Source organism: Ursus arctos, unplaced genomic scaffold, assembly GCF_023065955.2.
Source record: "Ursus arctos isolate Adak ecotype North America unplaced genomic scaffold, UrsArc2.0 scaffold_19, whole genome shotgun sequence".
Taxonomy (NCBI): Eukaryota; Metazoa; Chordata; class Mammalia; order Carnivora; family Ursidae; genus Ursus; species Ursus arctos.
This window is the reverse complement of record NW_026622863.1, coordinates 46,293,252-46,312,295: the sequence shown is the minus strand read 5'-3', so window position 1 is coordinate 46,312,295 and position 19,044 is coordinate 46,293,252. Positions and strand designations below refer to the sequence as shown.

Genomic DNA, 19,044 nt, shown 5'->3' with positions numbered 1-19,044 from the left:
GAGGCAATGAGGGACTGCTGGAGAGGCTGCCCATTTCTATTCTACAGAAGAAAGACGCAATGAGGCAGAATGCTATCACAGGGACAACCCGATTCTGCTCTCATGTGAATCGTAAACCCTTTGCACATGTCTGGATGTTACTTGTTGGCACATCAATTACAGCTCCCTGCATGGCTGATTGCTGCCCCAGGGGGTGGCCTCAGGGAGGCTAGGAGTCTGCTCCAGCATCTTGGGGAACCTCCTGGCCCCTGAGAGTCAGGCCCCTCTCTTGTCTACAATAAGGAAGGTATGGTTCATGATTAACTTCAGACCCTTGGTGCCTGACCTTGGAAACACACCCATCACCCAGACTGGAGCTCCCCTGAGCACAGCCTCCTGTTTCCCGGGCCCCAGCTGAGCCCCCAGGCAGCAGGACTCAGCAGAACCCTGGGCTGTTCTCCCAGCTCCTCCTTGCTGAGCCCTGTGCCTGGTGTCAGAATCCTTTGCCATCTGTCTGTCCTTCCCAGCAGAGCAGACCTTCCGCCCAAAGGACAAGTGGGGCCTGAAGATCTCCCAGGTAGAATCCAATATCTGAGGGTTCCTACATCTGCCTGCAACCCCTCGGAGGAAGAGAAAACACTGGAGCCCTCGCTGTCACCCCCATCATCCTCTTTCCCATCCACAACCCACCCACAGAACCAACTCTGATGCTACAGACCAGCCCTGCCCTTCCATGAGCCTCAGGTCCATTCTGTTCACTCACAGTGGCCAACAGAAGGGTCACCTGGGTGCTCTTATCTTTACTATTTCTTTCCGTCTGCTCTTAGTTGGGTTCACTGTGCTCTTATTTTTCTAGTTCTTGTGGTAGGAACTTAGATTATTGCTTTGAGATAGTTCCTCTTTTACAATGTGTAAGCATTTCATGCTACAAATTCCCCTCTCAGGGAGGGGGGTGGGGGAATGGGATAGGCTGGTGATGGGTAGAAAGGAGGGCACGTATTGCATGGTGCACTGGGTGTTATACGCAACTAATGAATCATCAAACTTTACATCAAAAACCAGGGATGTACTGTATGGTGACATAATATAAAAAAATATATATTATTAAAAAGAAAAACAAATTCCCCTCTCAGGACAGCATAAGCTGCATTCCACAAATGGAAAAGATTTCTTTTTAGTGTTTTTAATTTAATTCTGTGTATTTTTAGGGGCATCTGAGTGGCTCAGTCAGTTAAGCATCTGCCTTCAGCTCAGGTCATTATCTCAGGGTCCTGGGATGGAGCCCTGTGTTGGGCTCCCTGCTCAGCGGGGAGCCTGCTTCTCCCTCTCCCTCCACTGCTCCACCTGCTGGGGCTCACCAGACTCTCCCTCTCCTTCTCTCTCCCTCTCATCTCTCTCAAATAGATAACTAAAATATCTTTAAAAATCTCTGTATTTTTAAAATTCCTTCAAGATATCCTTTTTGAACCATAGATTATTTACAAATATGTAGCTTGCTTTACAAATGTTTTGGGGATGTCTGTTGTCTTTCTATTGCTGATTTCTAGTTTGATTACTATTTTCAGAGAACAGACTCTGATTTCAATTATTTTAAATTTGGTTAGGGGCTCCTGGCTTGTTTGGTCAGTGGAGCATGTGACTCTTGATCTCAGGGTTGTGAGTTCAAGCCCCACGTTGGGGGCAGAGTTTTCCTCAAAACAAAGTAAATTCGGTTAGCTTTCATATATGACAGCACACAGAAGCCACAGAGAAGGATGAACAGGACATCTTTCCCTTGGCTATTCTTTAGTAGTAGGTCAGCTGGCAGCCAATTCCACATTCGTCCTTCATCAGAAAATTTCCTTAGTTTCCCTTTCCTCCTGAAGATCATTCTGCCAGATACAGGATTTGTAGTCGACTTGAGAAACGTGCCACTTCCTTCTGGCCTCCATGCTGTCAAGTATAGACCTACCGTCACTAAATCAGTGTTCCTTCATATGCCATGGGTTGTTTCTCTGGCTGTTCTCATAGATTTTTTTTTTCTCTTGTCTTTAGTTTCCAGAAGTTTGCGATGTATCTCAGTGTGACTGTTTATCATGCTCGGGGTTCACTCAGTTTCTTGGACCATTATTTCTCCAGGTCCTTTTTTCAGTCCATACTTTTTTCCTATTTCTGGTATCCAGTGGCACCAATGTTAGAGTCTTCCTTTCTAAAAAGATTTATTTATTTATTTGAGAGAGAGAGAGAGAGAGCGCACTCACAAGCAGGGGGAGGGGCTGAGGGAGAGGGAGGGAGACTACCCGCTGAGCACCAAGAGACCACCATCAAGGAGGATGGGCAGACTCCAGAAACTGGAGAAGGCTAGAAGATTGATCCACGCCTAGAGCCTCCAGAAAGGAATGTGGCCCCGCCAATATCTTTATTTTAGCCCAGTAAAACTCACGTTGGACTTCTGAACTCCAGAACTGTAAGATAGTAAATGTCTATTGCTTCTAAGCTGCTGTCTTTGTGGTAATTGGTTACAGCAGTAATAGAAAGTAAATATAGACTTCCTATTAGATTATATTGTTGTACTAATATCAAATTGGGGGGGGGCTTGATCATCATACTTGGATATATAGGAAAAATCCAGGTTCTGATGAGATACAGGCTGAAGTAGTTAGGGTGAAGTATTATGATACCTGTTACATCCAAATGATACATCAAAAATCGTATAGATAGATAGATAGATATAATGAAAAAGATTTGTGTGCAGGCACATGCATATATTTACCTCTATACAGATAAAATACAAATGTGGCATTGGTAAATAAGCATGAAAGGTATATGGGAGTTCCCTCTTAGTCTTGCAAATTTTCTCTAAGTTTTGTACTTTTTAATTGGAAGGGTGGGGCCTTATGTTTTAGAAGTACACACAGAAGAGTTTGCAAAGAATATTATATGATTTCTAATATTTAACCCAGCGATCCAGTGGGTGGAGGGAGATAGATACAACAAAGTTCATCATTAGTTGTTGCTTTGGAGCTGGGGATGGGTACATGGGGGTTCACAATACCATTCTCTCTAGTATAACAAACTAGAGTCCACTTGTATATATTTGTATGCAAACTCTCTTTGTATATCTTTGAAATTTTCCATATGAAAAGATTTTAAGGAAAGAGAAAAAATTTTCCAATTCAGAAGTTTTATCAGAATTCCACAGAACTTTCAACTCAAATCATCTAAAAATCATAGAAATTCATCCAAAGAATGAAAAGAGAATGGGGAGGAGAAAAGAAATTTTTGGGGGGGAGCGCCTGGCTGGCTCAGTTGGAGGAGCATGTAACTCTTGTTCTCAGGATCATGACTTCATGCCCCACATTGGGTGTAGAGATTACCAAAAAAAGAAAATAAACTTTAAAATAATATGTGGGGCCCTCCTGGTTGCTGGGCATGACTGTCACTTTGCCAATGACCCTCCTCCCCACCCACGCCCTGCTCACTTCACATGCACACTGTCCCCAGCCTGCCCCCCCCTCCACTTTCCTGGGTGTGTTTGGCTCCCCTCACGCTTTCCACGCCTTTACAATCCTCATGGAGCACAGGACAAAGCAGAAAGACAACTCTATGATTTATTGGGTTACAGGAAGGGGTTTGTCCAGTCCAGCTAGATTGTCAGTCCCTGAAGGCCAGCAGAAGACCTGAGAGGATACTCCAAGCAGGACTCCGACTGGAGGGCTCTGCACCAGCAATCTGGGCCTTTTCTAAGATGTTGAGGACCTCAGTCACTCTGATATTCCCAATATGGCGATAATCTGCTAAAAGTTTGTGATGTCCACGAGCACAGCCCAAGAGGAGGAAAGTGGTATTGAGAAGGCCTGTAAGGCAGACAGAGAGGAGTCAGGGACACTTCCAAGAAGCAAGCATTTTGCCCCTGCTTCCAGACACCCTCATAACCCAGAACACCTGCTCTCCCACCAAAAACTTGGGTACCAGCCACCTTATCCTTCCTCCTTGGAATTCACATGCCTGGCCCCGGGCAGCCCCAATCCCCTCTTGGATCCCACCAGCCTCTCGCAGAGATGGGAAGGCACTAAATCAAGTTTCTCTTCTCTCACCTGCCTGAAATTTTAAGGTGGAACTATAACACTGAGAGGCATCGTAGGGGCAAGAATCAGTGGTGACAAAATTTGGGAGGCAATCCTTAGAGGGCTCGCCCACACAGGTCGGGCAACTATGGGAAGAAAATGCTGTAGACTTAGGAGTGTTGGCCTTGAGTTTCACAAAAGGATCCAAGTTGGTCAGGTTATTGCAGAGATATGTCCGGCAGACGCGGCTATAGGAGGCAATGGACAATCCAGGCGGCGAAACGAGGTAGGAGACTTGCTGGGGGTAAGATGAGGCTGGGCTGCAGCCCTTAAAACCCACAACTCCCCTTCTAGTCCCTGAGGAGCAGATTAGAGAGCTCTCATCAGTGCTGTTGTTGTGGCCACACCCAGAGTTCACCTTCCCACCCTGCACCCTGCTCTTCCAGCTCGCTCTGCCCCATCACCAACTTTGCCATGGGGTCCACTCGCTGCAGCAGCACAGGGCTCAGATTCCCAGGTCTCCATCTGTCTCTCCTCACCACCCCCTCCCCACAGGAACCCCTGTGCTGCTCTCTCCCCTGTGTCCCTTTCTTTTCTTCTCTCCCAGATCGTCCCCCATCCACCTGGGATCTGCCCTCCTATCCAGTCCACACCACACCCAGCCAGGTCCTGCCCCTGTCCTGCCAGTGTCTTGACATTATTCCCAAGATAGAATGGAGTAAATGTTTGGAACTTGAGTCCAGAATCCCTGGGTGTTGGGAATGGAGCTGGGGGTCAGAAGAGCCAGGAAAAAAAGAAATGTATCAAAGTCACTTTCCTTCACCTGTCTCGATGAACACCAGCGTCTCCTCACAGCCCTCACTCAGCTTACACACCATGCTCCTCATCAGAAGCCATTTCCAGTCATGGAGAGAAACAGCTCTGAAGAGCGAAGATGTTGCTTCATAGCACAAAAGAGCCGCAGCCCCTAAAGAGAGAATGCCCTTCCAGTCATGGGCCCCTCACATTGCCTTCTCAGCCCCTCAATTGCCAGCCAAGAACTCAGCCTCCACAGATCCTGTCCCCTGAGGTACCCAGATATCCAGCCCTCCTTCCCACTAGTTATGTGAATCCAGCCTCCCACCCTCCGGGGGTCTCAAAGCATCCAGCCCCACAGGACATACGAGGCACAGTGGAGATGGCCCCTAGGAGGCAGAGCATCTGCACAGGGCTGAAGTGTTGGGGTCTCATGGTCCTGGGTCTGGGTACTGGATGCTAGAGGTCAATCTGGAACCAAGTTCAATCCAGGTATCAAGCTCAGTTCTTGTCAGTTTCTGAATTCTCTGTTCACCTGTCTCTAGGTCACTGTTCCTAGAGCAGAAAGTTGATTGTCAGGGTGCCTTGGTGGCTCAGTTGTTAAGCATCTGCCTTCAGCTCAGGGTGTGATCCCAGAGTCCTGGGATCGAGCCCCACATCAGGCTCCTCCGATGGGAGACTGCTTCTTCCTCTCCCACTCCCCCTGCCTGTGTTCCCTCTCTTGCTGGCTGTCTCTCTCTCTGTCAAATAAATAAATAAAATCTTTTTTAAAAAAATAAAGTTGATTGTCAGTTTTTGTGACATAGGCTCCCTGAGACCTTCAGTGACACAAGTCTTCCCGTCTCCATAGTGTCCCCTCCAACCTGCCCCAAACCTACCACATTAGCTTCTCAATCTCCTGCTTAGGTCCTCCCATTGGACACGGTGCTGAGCAGGGCTCACTTAGTCAAAGGATCACTGTTACACAGCCTGTTCTCCAGTCAGAGACAATGAGATCAGAACAACAAGGGGGTCTGCATGGAAGTTAACCGAAATACTACTAAATAACTCTTGGTTCAGAAAAGGATCTTTAAAAGTATTTAGAAGTGAATAATAATGAACATAGTACACCTCTCTCTCTCTCTCTCTCACACACACACACACACACACACATGCATGTAAAATCTGATGAAAACTAATTAAGGTCTATAGTCTAGTTAAGAGTTTTATGCCAATGTCAAGTTCATATTTGTATACTACAGTTATAGAAGATATCCCTGTGGGGAAGTGGAAGGAAGTATTTATGGCTTTATGACTTTTGCAACTTCTTGTAAGTCAATAACCATTTTAAAACCAAGTTTTTTTTAACTACACATCAAAATCTGAGACACAACTAAAGCAGTGCTTACAAGTAAATTTATACTTTCAATACATTTGTCAGGAAACAGGAACATTAAAAAACATGGTCATGGATTAACTCAAGAAGTTGTACAAGGTGCAACAAAACACCTGCCCCCCCAGTAAAGGACAGAAATTAAGATAATGGAAGAAATCAATGAATTCGAACAACAAAAATTATTATAGAAAACTTAACATTCATTCTTTGACAAAATCAGTGAGATAATTCTCCAGCAAATCTAATCAAGAGAAAAAGAGAAGATGCAAATAAAATACCAAATTAAAAATCAGAAGTAACAGACAGTGGCTGTTTAAAAAAAAGAAAATAAGGGGGCGCCTGGGTGGCACAGCGGTTAAGCGTCTGCCTTCGGCTCAGGGCGTGATCCCAGTGTTATGGGATCAAGCCCCACATCAGGCTCCTCCGCTATGAGCCTGCTTCTTCCTCTCCCACTCCCCCTGCTTGTGTTCCCTCTCTCGCTGGCTGTCTCTATCTCTGTCGAATAAATAAATAAAATCTTAAAAAAAAAAAATAAGAGTATCATTAAGAACTCTACGTTTATAAATTTGAAAACCCAACTGAAGTGGGGGAGTCTGGCTGGCTCAATTGGTACATCATGTGACTCTTGATCTCAGGGTTGTGAGTTCGATCCCCACATTGGGTATAGAGATGACGTAAAAAAATAAAATCTTTAGAAAACCCAGATGAAGTGGATACATTTCTAAAATAATGTGAAATGCCAAGATTGGCATAAAAAGAGTATATGCAATGCCTTAAAACAATGAAAATGGCCAAGGACCTCTGGCAAACTGTCAAGAAAAAGAGTAACCCCAGTAGGAAAATGGGTCAAACATACGAAGAGGCAGTTCTCAGAAGAGCAAACCAGAAAGGCTAAGAAACATGTGAAGAGACACTCAAGCTTAGCAATCAGAGAAAGGCAGTCTATCAAACTTTCCATCTCTCAGACTAGCAAAGGACCAGAAAGCTAGAAAAAGATACGTGTTGGCAACAATTTGGGGATACAGATACAGGGACCCTTGTGTAGTGCTGCTCATGGGGTTGTTGGGAGGGGGACAGGACCCTCTTCTGGACTCTGAGGAACAGTTGAGAGTTCTCATCAATGTTTCAGGCCCAAAGCAGTGTTGCAGGGAGGAATCTGGCAATACTAAGTCAAATTACATTTACAAATTTCCATTTCTGGTATATCCTAGGTACACATAACAGAGATTTCCACCTTCATCTACAAAGCAACATATACTAGGATGCAGCATTACTATGGAGATAGTGAGTCAAAGGCAATGTGGGCATTCCTCCCTGAGACTTAGTGAACACACAACATCCAGGGGGCGTACATCACAGAATATCGTGCAACAATTAAAAGAAACTGATTAGACATACGTATAACATGTACACGGATGGATCAAAAAAGCACAGTGCTGATTATTTTAAATAAATAACACAATATCACTTGCATAATTTAAAACCACATGCACAGGGGTGTCTGGGTGATCAGCCAGTTAAGCATCCAGCTCTTGATTTCAGCTTAAGTTCTGGTCTCAGAGTCATGAGATCAAGACCCCCCTCAAACTCTGTGTTTAGCATGGAGTCTGCTTAAGACTCTCTCTCCCTCTCCCTCTGCTCCCCCCCATGCTCTCTCTCTAAATAAATAAATAAAATCTGTTTTAAAAAGTAATAAAATAAAACCACATGTGCAGGGGTGCCTAGCTGGCTCAGTAGGAAGAGCATGCAACTCTTGATCTCAGGGTCATGAGTTTGAGCCCCATGCTGGCTGTAGAGATTACATGAATGAATGAATGAATGAATGAATGAATGAACCTTTTTAAAAACACATGCACATAAGACACTGCACATCTGCAAGAACACAAGAACCAAAAGATATGCATTAACCACCTGAAGTGAGCACCTACAGGAGTGTTAGGGAATGCAAGTGGCACATGAAGATTACTGGAAATACTAACTAAAACTATGTAGGTGGTACAAAAATCCATAGGCTTTGGACACAAAGGTGGAGCAAGGTTAGAATCTTTACCCCTCTACTTACTAGCTGCACAATCGTGTATAAGTTGTTGAACTCATTTATAAAATGGATCAGTAATACATCTCATAAGGTCACTGTTGAAAATTAGTAAGCTCATTAATATAAAGTGCCATGCAAGTGCTAAACTCTCCATAAATGTTGGTTCTCTGGTCTCTGTCTCTCCACTATCTAAAGGATCAAGGTCAACCTCTTCAGTAGACAGTCAAGCCTCCCACACCCCAAATCCCCCACCGCTAGATTGGCCCCAAACAACCTGTCCAACTTTGTCTAGTACTCCTCCCCTGCACAGCAGTCCAGCTAGAGGTCACTTCACCACCCTTTTCTGTCCAGAATGCCTGGCACACAGGCTCTGTAACACAGGAGTCTGTAGCAAACAAAGGGGCTAAAACCTGCAGAAAAGATGGGACACAGGACTGGGGAATGAAGGCTGACAAAGGATCACACAAAGGGATTGGGCCAATCAGAAAAGATGGCACAGACCAGCCTGGAATGCAAAACGACAGGATCCAAAAGTCTGAGCACAAATGGAGACACAAACAGAAAAGAGTGGAATGAGATCCTCAGGGGAAAAGGACCAAGAGGTGGTCAGAGGGGATGCTACCCCTACAAAAGAGAAACCATGGAGAGGAGGAGGAGCAAACTGACGGACTGCAGCCTTGCAGGGAGTCAGAGGACCAGCAGCGAGAGCACAATAGGAGAGGCAGGAAAATGAGGCCTGGGGCACAAAGACGTGGCTCTCAGGGGGAAAAGAAGACAGGGGGTGGAGGCACAGAGAAAAGGGGACAACAGGAGAGGGTGGGAGGGAAATCGTGAGACACACGGAGAAGGCAGGTGAAGATGACAGAGTGGAGCCCAGATGAAACTGATGAATTGAGGTGAAATCGGGGAGGGACACGCATGCAGACGCGGGAAAGGGCCGAAGGGACAGAAATACTACCGCAGCGAATCGGAAAGAAAGGGAAGAAAGGGGAGGACAGGGCCGGGCTATTCGGAAGTTAGGAACGTAGAAGAAGGGGGTCCAAAAATCAGCAGGATGGACAGGCGGACAGAAACTCCCAAGAGAACGAGAAAACCAAAGTTAGGAAAATCAGCACCTAAACGGACGGGAAGAGAGACACGGAAAGGGGCGCAACCTGAGGAGGTGGGATAGGGGAAGGAAACGGGAAAAATCACAGGAGGGGAAACGCACGCATAAAAGGAGAAAGGTAGATCCGGAGTTGGGGCACAGGGAGAGAAGTGAGAGAAACACGAGCGTCCAGGCAGCGAAGAAGAACCGCCCAAGCGAAGTCGAAGCCAGGAACACAAGAGGCAAAACCGCGCAGTGCAGGCTAGAGGGCGAGACTGCGCGTGCGCACACAGGTCCAGGTCAACGCCTGGGGGTCGTGCCTGGCAGCCGTTTCGGGGGGGCAGGGCCAGTCTCATCCTGGGAGCAGTACTCGACGCCCCATTGGCCACCTCTCCCAAAAGGGGAACAACAATCTGGGAAGGCAAGCCACAGGGGGAGGGGCAAGTGGGGGGGGTGAGATTCAACTCGACGCGCTATTGGCTGGCCTGACAGTCTATTGGCTGGCCTGACAGTCTATTGGCTGGCCTGACAGTCTGGCGCGAGGAGAAGCAGGCTAAAGGTAAGGGGAGGGCCGTCAGCGCAGGATCTTGAAGCCTATTGGTCACTTGCCTCGGTGGCGGGAGACGGCACTTGAAGCTCATTGGCCCTTGTGAGAAGGGGCGGGAAAACCGGCGCGAGCGCGGCCGTTCCTCACGCCACTTCCTCACCGCGTCCTTTCTGGTCCTCCTGACTGGGTCTGATTTTGCTCCCTCGAGGCTGTGGTAACCGCGGGCTGAGGACGCGAACACGACCCCGCCCCTCCCTGTCCCTTCTCCCCCTCTCTGTGGCGCTGGACCCCCTCCCCCGCCTCCCCCTCGCGCTCCTCGCGCTTCTCGCGCCCCTCTCCTCCCCTCCCCCACGCCTCGGCCCCTGGGCGCGCTCCGCGTGCCCCGCCCCCTCCCTGGGACCCTGGAGCGAGGCGAGGCCGCAGGCCCAGATGCTGAAAGGGGGTGCACGCGAGTAACAGCCACGCGAGGCGGTGGTGCGCTGCAGGGAGGTGGGCTGGGCGATGCGTGAGATCGGTTGCTGGGAATGGGCAAAGGCCCCCGAAGCACCCAGCGCGGCGACCACGGGGTTTGCGTCAGAGTTTGGAGGGCATGTGGGTGCAGGAGGGGAATCCGTGCCATGAGGAGGGGGCCTGCGGCCGAGATCGGGGCCTGGCATCCGGAAGGGGCTCAGTAAATGTTTGTTGAGTGAATGAAAATAATTCTTGAAAGTGGGCCAAGGAATCCGTGAGACTAAAGTAATCGCGGGGGTGGGGGGAGGAGGCAAGAGAGTGTTCTGATTTTAAAGGGGAGCAAGGGGAACGTTGACTTGCAGGAGGTACACGACGCTACGAATTGAACGGGGAGCATAAAGGTAGTTGTAAGAATTGGATAAATGCAGGAGGGAAGGGAGGTCGTTGCTGAAGACGCTGGCAGGAAAAACCATCAGAACAGGGCTTTGGGGGAAGTGGGTGTAGAATCCCTTGGCGGGCACGTGAATGCACAGGTATGAGCGTGGGACTTGTGCACAGGAAAGCACAGGCCAGCAGCTGAGAACAATGTTTGGTTGAAAGAACACATAAGGGATGGGGGAGAGAGGCGCCAGGGAAGAAGGCGAGCCTTCTGGGAAGGAGGATGCCGGAGGAAGGCAGTGGGGTGAAGGAGGAAGAAAGCCTGGGTGGGGGCTCGGGGGGATCGAGGGTGAAAGCTGAGTCCACAGATGGGTGCCGTGGAAACCCCTTCAGGTGTGGCCTCCCAGGGGCAGGAGGGCTGGTCAGGAGAGGGCCCACGTGGCCACCCTGACCTTCCACTCCTGCCTCTAGATCCATGGAAGCCAACGAAGTGCCCATTGTCCACCACTGTGCCTCCGACTCTGCCACAGGGGATGAGACCAGAGCCCCCCCAGGCACGGAGCTTATCCCCAGGAGAGCTGTCAGTCGCTCTCCAACCTGTGCCCGCTGCCGAAACCATGGCGTCACTGCGCACCTCAAGGGCCACAAGCGCCTGTGCCTCTTTCAGGCTTGCGAGTGTCACAAATGTGTCCTCATCTTGTGAGTATGAATGAAATCCAGGGAAGGGAGGAGGATGGGTCTCATCTAAACCGAGGCTGACTTTGACCCACAACCCCCATTTTATTTTTTTTTATTTTTTTTTCCACAACCCCCACTTTAGGGAGCGCCGGAGGGTCATGGCTGCCCAGGTGGCATTGCGTAGGCAACAGGAGGCACAGCTAAAGAGACATCTGGCTCAGGGACTGATGAGGAGAGGGGCAGCTCCTCCCAAAGCTCCTAGCCATGTCAAGAAGGGAGCCACTCGACCAGGGGTCCCCCGTGAGTGTCTGGCCAGGGATAGGTCAGGGTTTGGGGTGGAAAAAGCATAAGTAGGAAAAGAGTCCCAGAGCCACCATTGAAATTGTTGTGTGACCTCGGGCAAAGTGTTTCTACTCTCTGGGCGGCCTCAGTCTCTCCAACTTTAAAATGCATTCAGGTTTTGGGAGGATGTAGTGAGATCCATGGGTAGAAAAAGGCCACAGGGAGATAAGAACTCAGTTTGCAGTTGAAGTGGGAGGGGGGTCAGGAGAAAGGGCTTATCAGAGCTCTCCCTGGTCCCTCACAGCTGGAAAGGAGAACATAGCACCCCAGCCTCAGACACCCCATGGGGCAGTCCCATTGGCACTGACACCCCCTGGAAAGGTAAGGAGAACCTGGGCCCTGGGGGAGTGAATCCTATACTAGCCCCTGCCCAGACCCCATCCTCTGTGCCTTCAACACTTGGGTTCTAGATCTAGCCCTGATTTGCAGTATCATCCTGGGCAAACCACTTCTCTTCTATGGGTAAAAAATGTGAAGGTGGGATTTTACAGCCCTCCCAAATCTAAAGTTTTGAGGTGCTACCTCCATCCTAGAACATACTCATTCTTTCCCCAGCCTTGTTCCTGACTCCAACCTGTGCTCTCTGCCCTTGCAGGATAACTCCCGTGGGCCTCTGCTGCTCAGCCGTCCCCCAGAAGCCTTGCCTTTGTCCTGGACTCCGGGGCCTCCAGGCCCTTGGGCTCCTGGATACTGGCTGCCTCCAGGCCTTTCCATGCCACCTCCAGTGGTATGCCGTTTGCTATGCCAAGAACCTACTGTCCCTCTGCATCCCTTTCCTGGTAAGATGGATTCAACATTCATTCAACAGATATTTGAATGCCATTGTACTGCTGTATCAGAAAGAGAAGAGGAAGGGGATGCAGGGTAGGAAGGAAGATGGAAGCCATGACCTTTAACGCCTGTACACTCCTGCATTCTCTTGCCCTCATTAGGCTTTGACCCTGGCACTTCCCTCCGGATGCCCACTCATGGGCCCCTCCCATCCTGCCCAGGATCTCGTCCGATACTGACGGCTCCTCTTTCTGGAGAATCCCAAGGGCCCTCTACCCTGCCCCGCGCGTGAGTAGGGAGGGAAGGATATGTCTATAATGTGCCTAATGCTGTCCAGGACCCCACAGTAGATGATAGAGAACACAAGGTCTCAGACTAATGCGTGAGGAGGAGCTCTCCTAGCTCTGCCATTGCCTGCTTGGGAACCTTTGTGTAAGTATCTTTACCTCTCTGAACCTGGTTTTCTGTCAGTAAGGTGGAGACACAATTACCTTCTTTTTGCTTTGTCATGAGAATTAGTGATAATGTATGGAATACACCCTAGCAGAGGCCCTGGCCTTGACAAATAGTGGCTGTTAAACCCTCTTAAACAGATAAAACGGAATCAAATTGCCTGCTGAAAGGGTAGGGTGGGGCATGATGGTGAGAGCCTCAGAGACTTAGAGGCCAGAGGCCATCAGAGAAAGCTTCTTAAAGGTGCGCCAAGCTGCTCCTCAAGTTCCATGGGGATTGGGGAACTAGGGGAGGGAAACTAGACTCTGGTAGGGCAAGAACAGCCACCCCAGTCCCTCTCACTGTTTGATATGTTTTTTAAAAATTGACACCAATGACTTCCTGTAATTGTCACAGTAGCTCTGGGGAAAAGAAGCTGGCAGGGATTTTCATTTTATAGCAAATAAAGCAGACCGAGACAGGGGAAGGGACTTGCCCAAGTCCACAAAGCCTAATGGCCCAGCAAGCATCCAGACTCCCCCATGTGAGCATGTCTGTCCATGTGTTTAATCCCCTTGGCATCTTCTCTTCTTTCTTCTAGATGTTCGACTCTGATACTCCAGCCCTGTGGCACCCCAGACCCTCTTCTGCTGCAGCCACAGGTCCTGGGAAAGAAGTGGGATCCAGAACTGTGGGAGGAAATTGAGCCTGGGGAAGGGAAGATAGGGGATAGTGAAGTAACGAGGGGCTGGGAGAGTACTTGGAGGGTGGGCAGAATGGGGGTTCCCAGTCTGTTTCTTTCCTTTTCTTTTGCAGGCCCCCGGAGCTTCTCGCCTGGCCTGGACCTCTGCCCCCTCAGAGCGGCAGCTGCAGCGGGAGGCAGCTGAGGCTCTTGTGGGTCTGAAAGATTCCTCCCAAGCTCCCCGCCTGACCTCTTCTGTTCCCCCCAACCCTGCCTGGATCTCCCTCCTCCACCCCTGTGGCCCACCAGGTAAGCTGTTCCCTGAAAGAAGATGGGATAAGGATGGTTGGGAAATGGAGGTACCAGAGTAAGTAGGGACTAACCAAAGAGATCAGGGGGTCAGCAGGCTTCTCAACCCAGCTCCTGGAATTGCAGTTGAGAGTTGTTTGGTGAATTAGTTTTATTAATTTTGTGCTCAAAAGCAAATGTCCGGTGCCCTGATATCAAGGAAAAGGAGGCCCTGAGAGAGGCAGGGACTTGCCCAAGGGCATATGGCAAGACTGGCAGAGCCTGATCTCCTGATTCCAGCCTAAGGCTCCTCTCTAGACCCAAGCTGTCTGCTGCAGATCTGATAAATGCCTTCAAGGAATTTCCATTCTACTGGAAAACATAATGCCTTCACAAAGCTCAGTGACAAACCTGGAAAGAACTAGAGGAATCTTGAGGAATGAGACCTATGGGGACAAAGAGGGAAGGCCAAGGATTCTCCTGTCCAAGATGGTGGATTGGGCATGGTGTGTGGATGAGAACTGGACGAACTGCTGGAACAGAAGGACATGAGGCTGGAGAGACTTCCGATCATGGAGGTCTGGCATGCCAGGCTTAGGAGTCCAGACCAGCAATTGTGCATGAAAGGGAGCCAGGGGATGTTTCTGAGCTAGGCAGGGACATATTCAGAGACCCTGAGCTTTAGAAGACAAGTGTGGTGGCTGCGATGGAAGGATTGAAAAAGACGTGACTAGAGGTGGGAAAATCAGTGAGGCGAAAGTGTTTACTGCAATCCAGGTGAACGAGGATGAAGCCTGGACTGGATGGGGTAAAAAGAGGGGGTTGCTGGGAGAGGAATGGATATGACCTAGTCCTACCCCCTTCTTTCCTGCTTATAGCTCCTGCTGGAGGAAGAGGATTCCAGCCTGTTGGCCCCTCTCTCCGACCCAGCCCAGCCCCCTCTGTGGCTCTGCATATTGGGCGTCTGGGCTCTATCTCCCTCCTAAGCTAGAAGCCCAGAGATGGAGGTCTCGCTGGGGCAAGAGGCAACAGCCTGTGGGCACTGCATATTTGGTATTTTACTTCTGGATTTATGCATGGAATTTAATGTAGTACAAGCTTCCGGCTTTTCTTTTTTTTTTTTTAAGCTTTCAGGTGTTTCGTTAGCTTTTGGTTCCTTGTGTAGTGTGGGCATTTCCTTGACTGAAAGTGGTATTCTCTTACTCACTTGTGTCCTGGGACGTTTTTAAAATCCCCAACAAAGTGAGAGTTGTGCAGTTTAAGCTAACCAGTATCTAAATAGGTTTTTGCATGAGTTCACGTTCCAGAATATTTATTTGACATGTGATTCTATACATACCTATGCACTCGTGTCTGTTTCCATGCATGCAAAAACAGGAGAGTATTTTCATTTTGTGTCCACCTTTGGGTGAGTAACTGAGAAATAAACCTTTGTTGTTTTAAGCCACTGAGATTTGGGGATTGTTTGTTGCCACAGCCTAACCTAGTCTATACTGACACAAAGGATTTGTTCATGGGACGCCTGGGTGGCTCAGTTGGTTAAGAGTCTGCCTTCCGCTCAGGTCATGATCCCAGGGCCCTGGGATTGAGTCCTGCATTGGACTCCTTGCTCAGCGGGGAGCCTGCTTCTCCCTCTGCCTGCTGCTCCCCCTGCTTGTGCTCTCTCTCTGACAAAAAAATAAAATCTTTAAAAAAAAAAAAAAGGACTTGTTCAATTCACTTTTCAGTAACTACCACAAATAAATACAAACTTGGATTTCTTATAGTCAAATAAGAAAGATTGGTAGAGGAAGATAGTGGGAGATTCACTGATTCAACAATGAAGTGTCTGCTCTGATCATTTCCAGCTGTCCAGAGGGCTACAAATTGAAACGCATACAGGGCCAAGCACATCATATAAACAAGTAAAGAAAGCTGGATGAGCCCTAGAAAACTGAGAATGCATGCCCTGCCTAACAGGACAGCCTCCTTTGCCTTAGTGGATTGTCACCAGGCAGGAAAGTGGCTATTGCCACAACTTCCGATTCTTCGAAAGAAGCTGGAAAACTGAATTTCTATTTAGAAATCTTAATTTTCAAATGATGGCTCAGTTTTCTTCTTTAAATCCTACGTGAGCCAAACAAAACATTATCTTCAGGCCAGCGTTGGCCAATGGAATGCCAATTTAACGCTAACCTAATGTAACATTTTTCAAATGGGGAAACTGAGGCCAATAAGAATAGGAAGAATCAAGTTAGCCTTTATCAAGAGTTTTTCCTGAACTAGGGGGATTCATGTGTCTAAGGTTTGAAGGACCTACAAAAGGTAAGAGACCATTATTACCATTTATTGAGTACCCCACTATATGTGATTCACATATATCCTCACAGCAACTCTGTGAACCATGCATGCTTACTCCCATTTTACAGATAAAGAACAAGTTTAAAGAGAGAAAGTGCCCTGCCCAGCTATTTTAGGGAAAATTTCCAGGCAAATATAGAGGGAAGTTTCCCTCTTGTCAAGTCCCAAATCAATTAGTAGGTAATTTTTACAAAACAGAATGAAAGATTCAGGACTCCAGGAGACAGGCATGAGCCCAAGGGTTTTTCAAAAAGTCTTTTAGTTCTCTATTCAAGGTATCCTTAAGTGATAATCAGATCTTACCTGTATTTGTCTCATAGTCCCCTGCTGTCAAGTGCTCCTTGAACCGTTCCACACATATGAAGGGCAGAGAAAGAAGGACAAGCAGGCTCCCCAGGACACAGGGCTTGATTCCACAACCCTAGGATCATGACCTGAGCCAAAGGCAGATGCTTAACCCACTGAGCCACCCAGGAGTCCCCTTACACCCTTCTTTTTATTCAGGATGATTGCTGGTGATGGCATTCATTCACAGCTTGTTTCTTGGTGTCTGGGGCCTTGAGAAGGTAGGCTGCTTCTACTTCCTAACATTACAGAGTAACAAATCTGCATGCAACACTTCTCAGGACTCAGTGCAAAATAATTAAAGGAGGAAAATCCACTTCACACTTCCTTCCCTCTCCTTGTTATAACTTAGATATATGATTGCCCCTTAGTAGACTTGCCATGTCATGCTCTCCCAAGTGACAGACGACCAAGTCCACATGGTCACGGAGATTTGCAACATGAAACATGGCTGAGACCCTGCTACTCACAGCTGAGCAAAGGCCCCAGTACACCAAGGTCACACAGCTGGGAAGAGTAAAAGAGACAGTATAATTTGGGGTTAAAGGATGACATGAGAAGATGGGAAAAGAGATGAGGACTGGGCCAAGGAGCTAGGGGCAGGCCCCTCTTTCCAGACCCTTCTCACTTCTCAGCAGCCCACCTCCCCTTCCAACCAGACCTGCAGGGCTTTTCATACTACTGACTAGGCCTACTAGGTCTGTCATTTCCTTAGGGCTTTTTTAGAGCAGTTTTTCACAGCAAAACTGAGCAGAATATAAGTGTTCCCATGGTCTCCCTGCCCCCACACAAGCACAGCCTCCCCCACTATCAACATACCCAACCAGAGTGGTACATTTGTTAAAGCTGATCAGCCTACATTGATGTGTCATTACCACCTAAAGTCCATAGTTTACATCAGGGTTCACTCTTATTTGTGCATTTTATGCACAAGTGTACAAAATTGTACATTTTATGGGTTTGGACAAACATAATGACATGTATCCACCTAATGGTATCACACAGAATAGTTTTGTTTTTTAAGATTGTATTTGTTTATTCGACAGAGATAGAGAGCACAAGCCGGGGAACCTGCAGGCACAGGGAGAAGCAGGCTCCTCACTGAGCAGGGAGCCCAATGCAGGACTCGATCTCAAGACCCTGGAATCATGACCTGAGTGGAAGGCAGACGCTTAACCAACTGAGCCACTGTAGGCACCCATATCACACAAAATAGTTTCACTGTCCTAAGATTTCTCTGTGCTCCACCTATTATTCATCCTTCCCCCCACCAACTGGCAACCAATGACCTTTTTACTGTTTCCATAATTTTGGCTTTTCCCAGAATGTCATATAGTTGGAATCCTACAGTATGCCTTTTCAGATTGCCTTTTTTCAGTTAGTAACGTGCATCTAAGTTTGCTTTATCTTTTCATGTCCTGATAGTTCCTTTCTTTTTCGCACTGACTAGCATTCTATTATCTAGATGTACCACAACTTCTAATCATTTTTAAATTCTCTATCTATAGAGCTATGGGAAAAAAAGTTGGAGAGTCATCAGTTGTGGATTCAAATCCCAGCTCGGGCTTTACCCTTACTTGAGCTTTGTCAAGCAACCTGATACTCTAAAACTCAGTTGCCTGGTTTGTAACTACCTTACAGAGTTGTTAAGATTATGAACCTGTAAAAATTAACACCAAGGACATAGTACTGAGAAACCATGTTATCTAAAATCATAGACTGTCAGAAAGTTTGCTCTTTGAAATCACAGTAATAGTGAGAAGGGGACATCTCACTCTTGCCTGGAGGGTCACTTTAACATAGAGAAGCAGGCATGATTTCCAACCCAGTTACAGAGTTTCAGAGGAGGGATTTCTGGAGATAACATTGCATGTTTATCTTAACCCTATAATTTCTGAAGAAACAGGACCCTGTGTCTGCTTCTCAGCCCGGGCATGATGTTGACTCCATTACGTAGGATCTGCTTTGCCCTGAGTCCATCAAAGCTCTGCTTAACATAAATTTTACCTAACCTTCATTCTTCCCCAAAACCGTATTAACCCCGTGTCTTCCTTTGTTTGGTGAGGCACACTACACAGTTCCTCTGAAGACATCTTCCTTTAAAAAACAAATATTTAGTAAATTGACTCAAGTGAATTAAGCTTAAATGATTCAGCACTGATATTAGAAATGCACATCAAGGGATGGCTGGGTGGCTCAGTGGGTTAAGCATCTGCCTTTGGCTCAGGTCATGATCCCAGGGTCCTGGGACTGAGTCCGGCATGGGGCTCCCTGCTCAGCGGGGAGCCTGCTTCTCCTTCTGCCTGCCGCTCTCCCTGCTTGTGCTCTCTCTCTCTCTGGCAAATAAAATCTTTTTTAAAAGTACATCAAGGGGCGCCTGGGTGGCACAGCGGTTAAGCGTCTGCCTTCGGCTCAGGGCGTGATCCCGGCGTTCTGGGATCGAGCCCCACATCAGGCTCTTCCGCTACGAG

The 19,044-nt window shown here is 48.0% G+C and overlaps 2 protein-coding genes across 3 annotated transcripts; one reads left to right on the top strand and one right to left on the bottom strand.

Annotated features, from left to right (window-relative positions):
* Positions 1-3,612: 3,612 nt before the first annotated feature.
* LYPD4 (LY6/PLAUR domain containing 4) lies at positions 3,613-5,255 on the bottom strand. Of its 2 annotated transcripts, XM_026481724.3 has the most exons (4): positions 5,189-5,255; positions 4,849-4,992; positions 4,056-4,382; positions 3,613-3,815 (listed from the first exon to the last, which is right to left on the bottom strand). In XM_026481724.3, exons 1-4 carry the CDS (start codon positions 5,253-5,255, stop codon positions 3,613-3,615), a joined length of 741 nt encoding a protein of 246 aa, XP_026337509.2. The 2 variants fall into 2 exon arrangements, with proteins under 2 accessions (XP_026337509.2, XP_026337510.2); XM_026481725.3 differs by lacking the exon at positions 4,849-4,992 and having other exon boundaries at positions 4,056-4,402; positions 5,149-5,255.
* Positions 5,256-11,170: 5,915 nt separating this feature from the next.
* DMRTC2 (DMRT like family C2) lies at positions 11,171-14,879 on the top strand. Its single transcript, XM_026481726.3, has 8 exons — positions 11,171-11,394; positions 11,516-11,673; positions 11,960-12,036; positions 12,311-12,494; positions 12,648-12,774; positions 13,520-13,580; positions 13,735-13,909; positions 14,767-14,879. Exons 1-8 carry the CDS (start codon positions 11,171-11,173, stop codon positions 14,877-14,879), a joined length of 1,119 nt encoding a protein of 372 aa, XP_026337511.1.
* The last annotated feature ends 4,165 nt before the right edge of the window (positions 14,880-19,044 follow it).

What these genes read in the sequence shown, in the direction of transcription:
- LYPD4 (XM_026481724.3), bottom strand. Translation starts at nt 5,255, where the DNA reads ATGAGACCCCAACACTTCAGCCCTGTGCAGATGCTCTGCCTCCTAGGG. An exon ending in GGCCATCTCCACTGTGCCTC is followed by an intron (nt 4,993 to 5,188) that starts GTATGTCCTGTG and finishes TTCTCTCTTTAG; the next exon opens with GGGCTGCGGCTCTTTTGTGC. An exon ending in CACCTTAAAATTTCAGGCAG is followed by an intron (nt 3,816 to 4,055) that starts GTGAGAGAAGAG and finishes TCTGCCTTACAG; the next exon opens with GCCTTCTCAATACCACTTTC.
- DMRTC2 (XM_026481726.3), top strand. Translation starts at nt 11,171, where the DNA reads ATGGAAGCCAACGAAGTGCCCATTGTCCACCACTGTGCCTCCGACTCT. An exon ending in CACTGACACCCCCTGGAAAG is followed by an intron (nt 12,037 to 12,310) that starts GTAAGGAGAACC and finishes CTGCCCTTGCAG; the next exon opens with GATAACTCCCGTGGGCCTCT. An exon ending in CCACCCCTGTGGCCCACCAG is followed by an intron (nt 13,910 to 14,766) that starts GTAAGCTGTTCC and finishes TCCTGCTTATAG; the next exon opens with CTCCTGCTGGAGGAAGAGGA.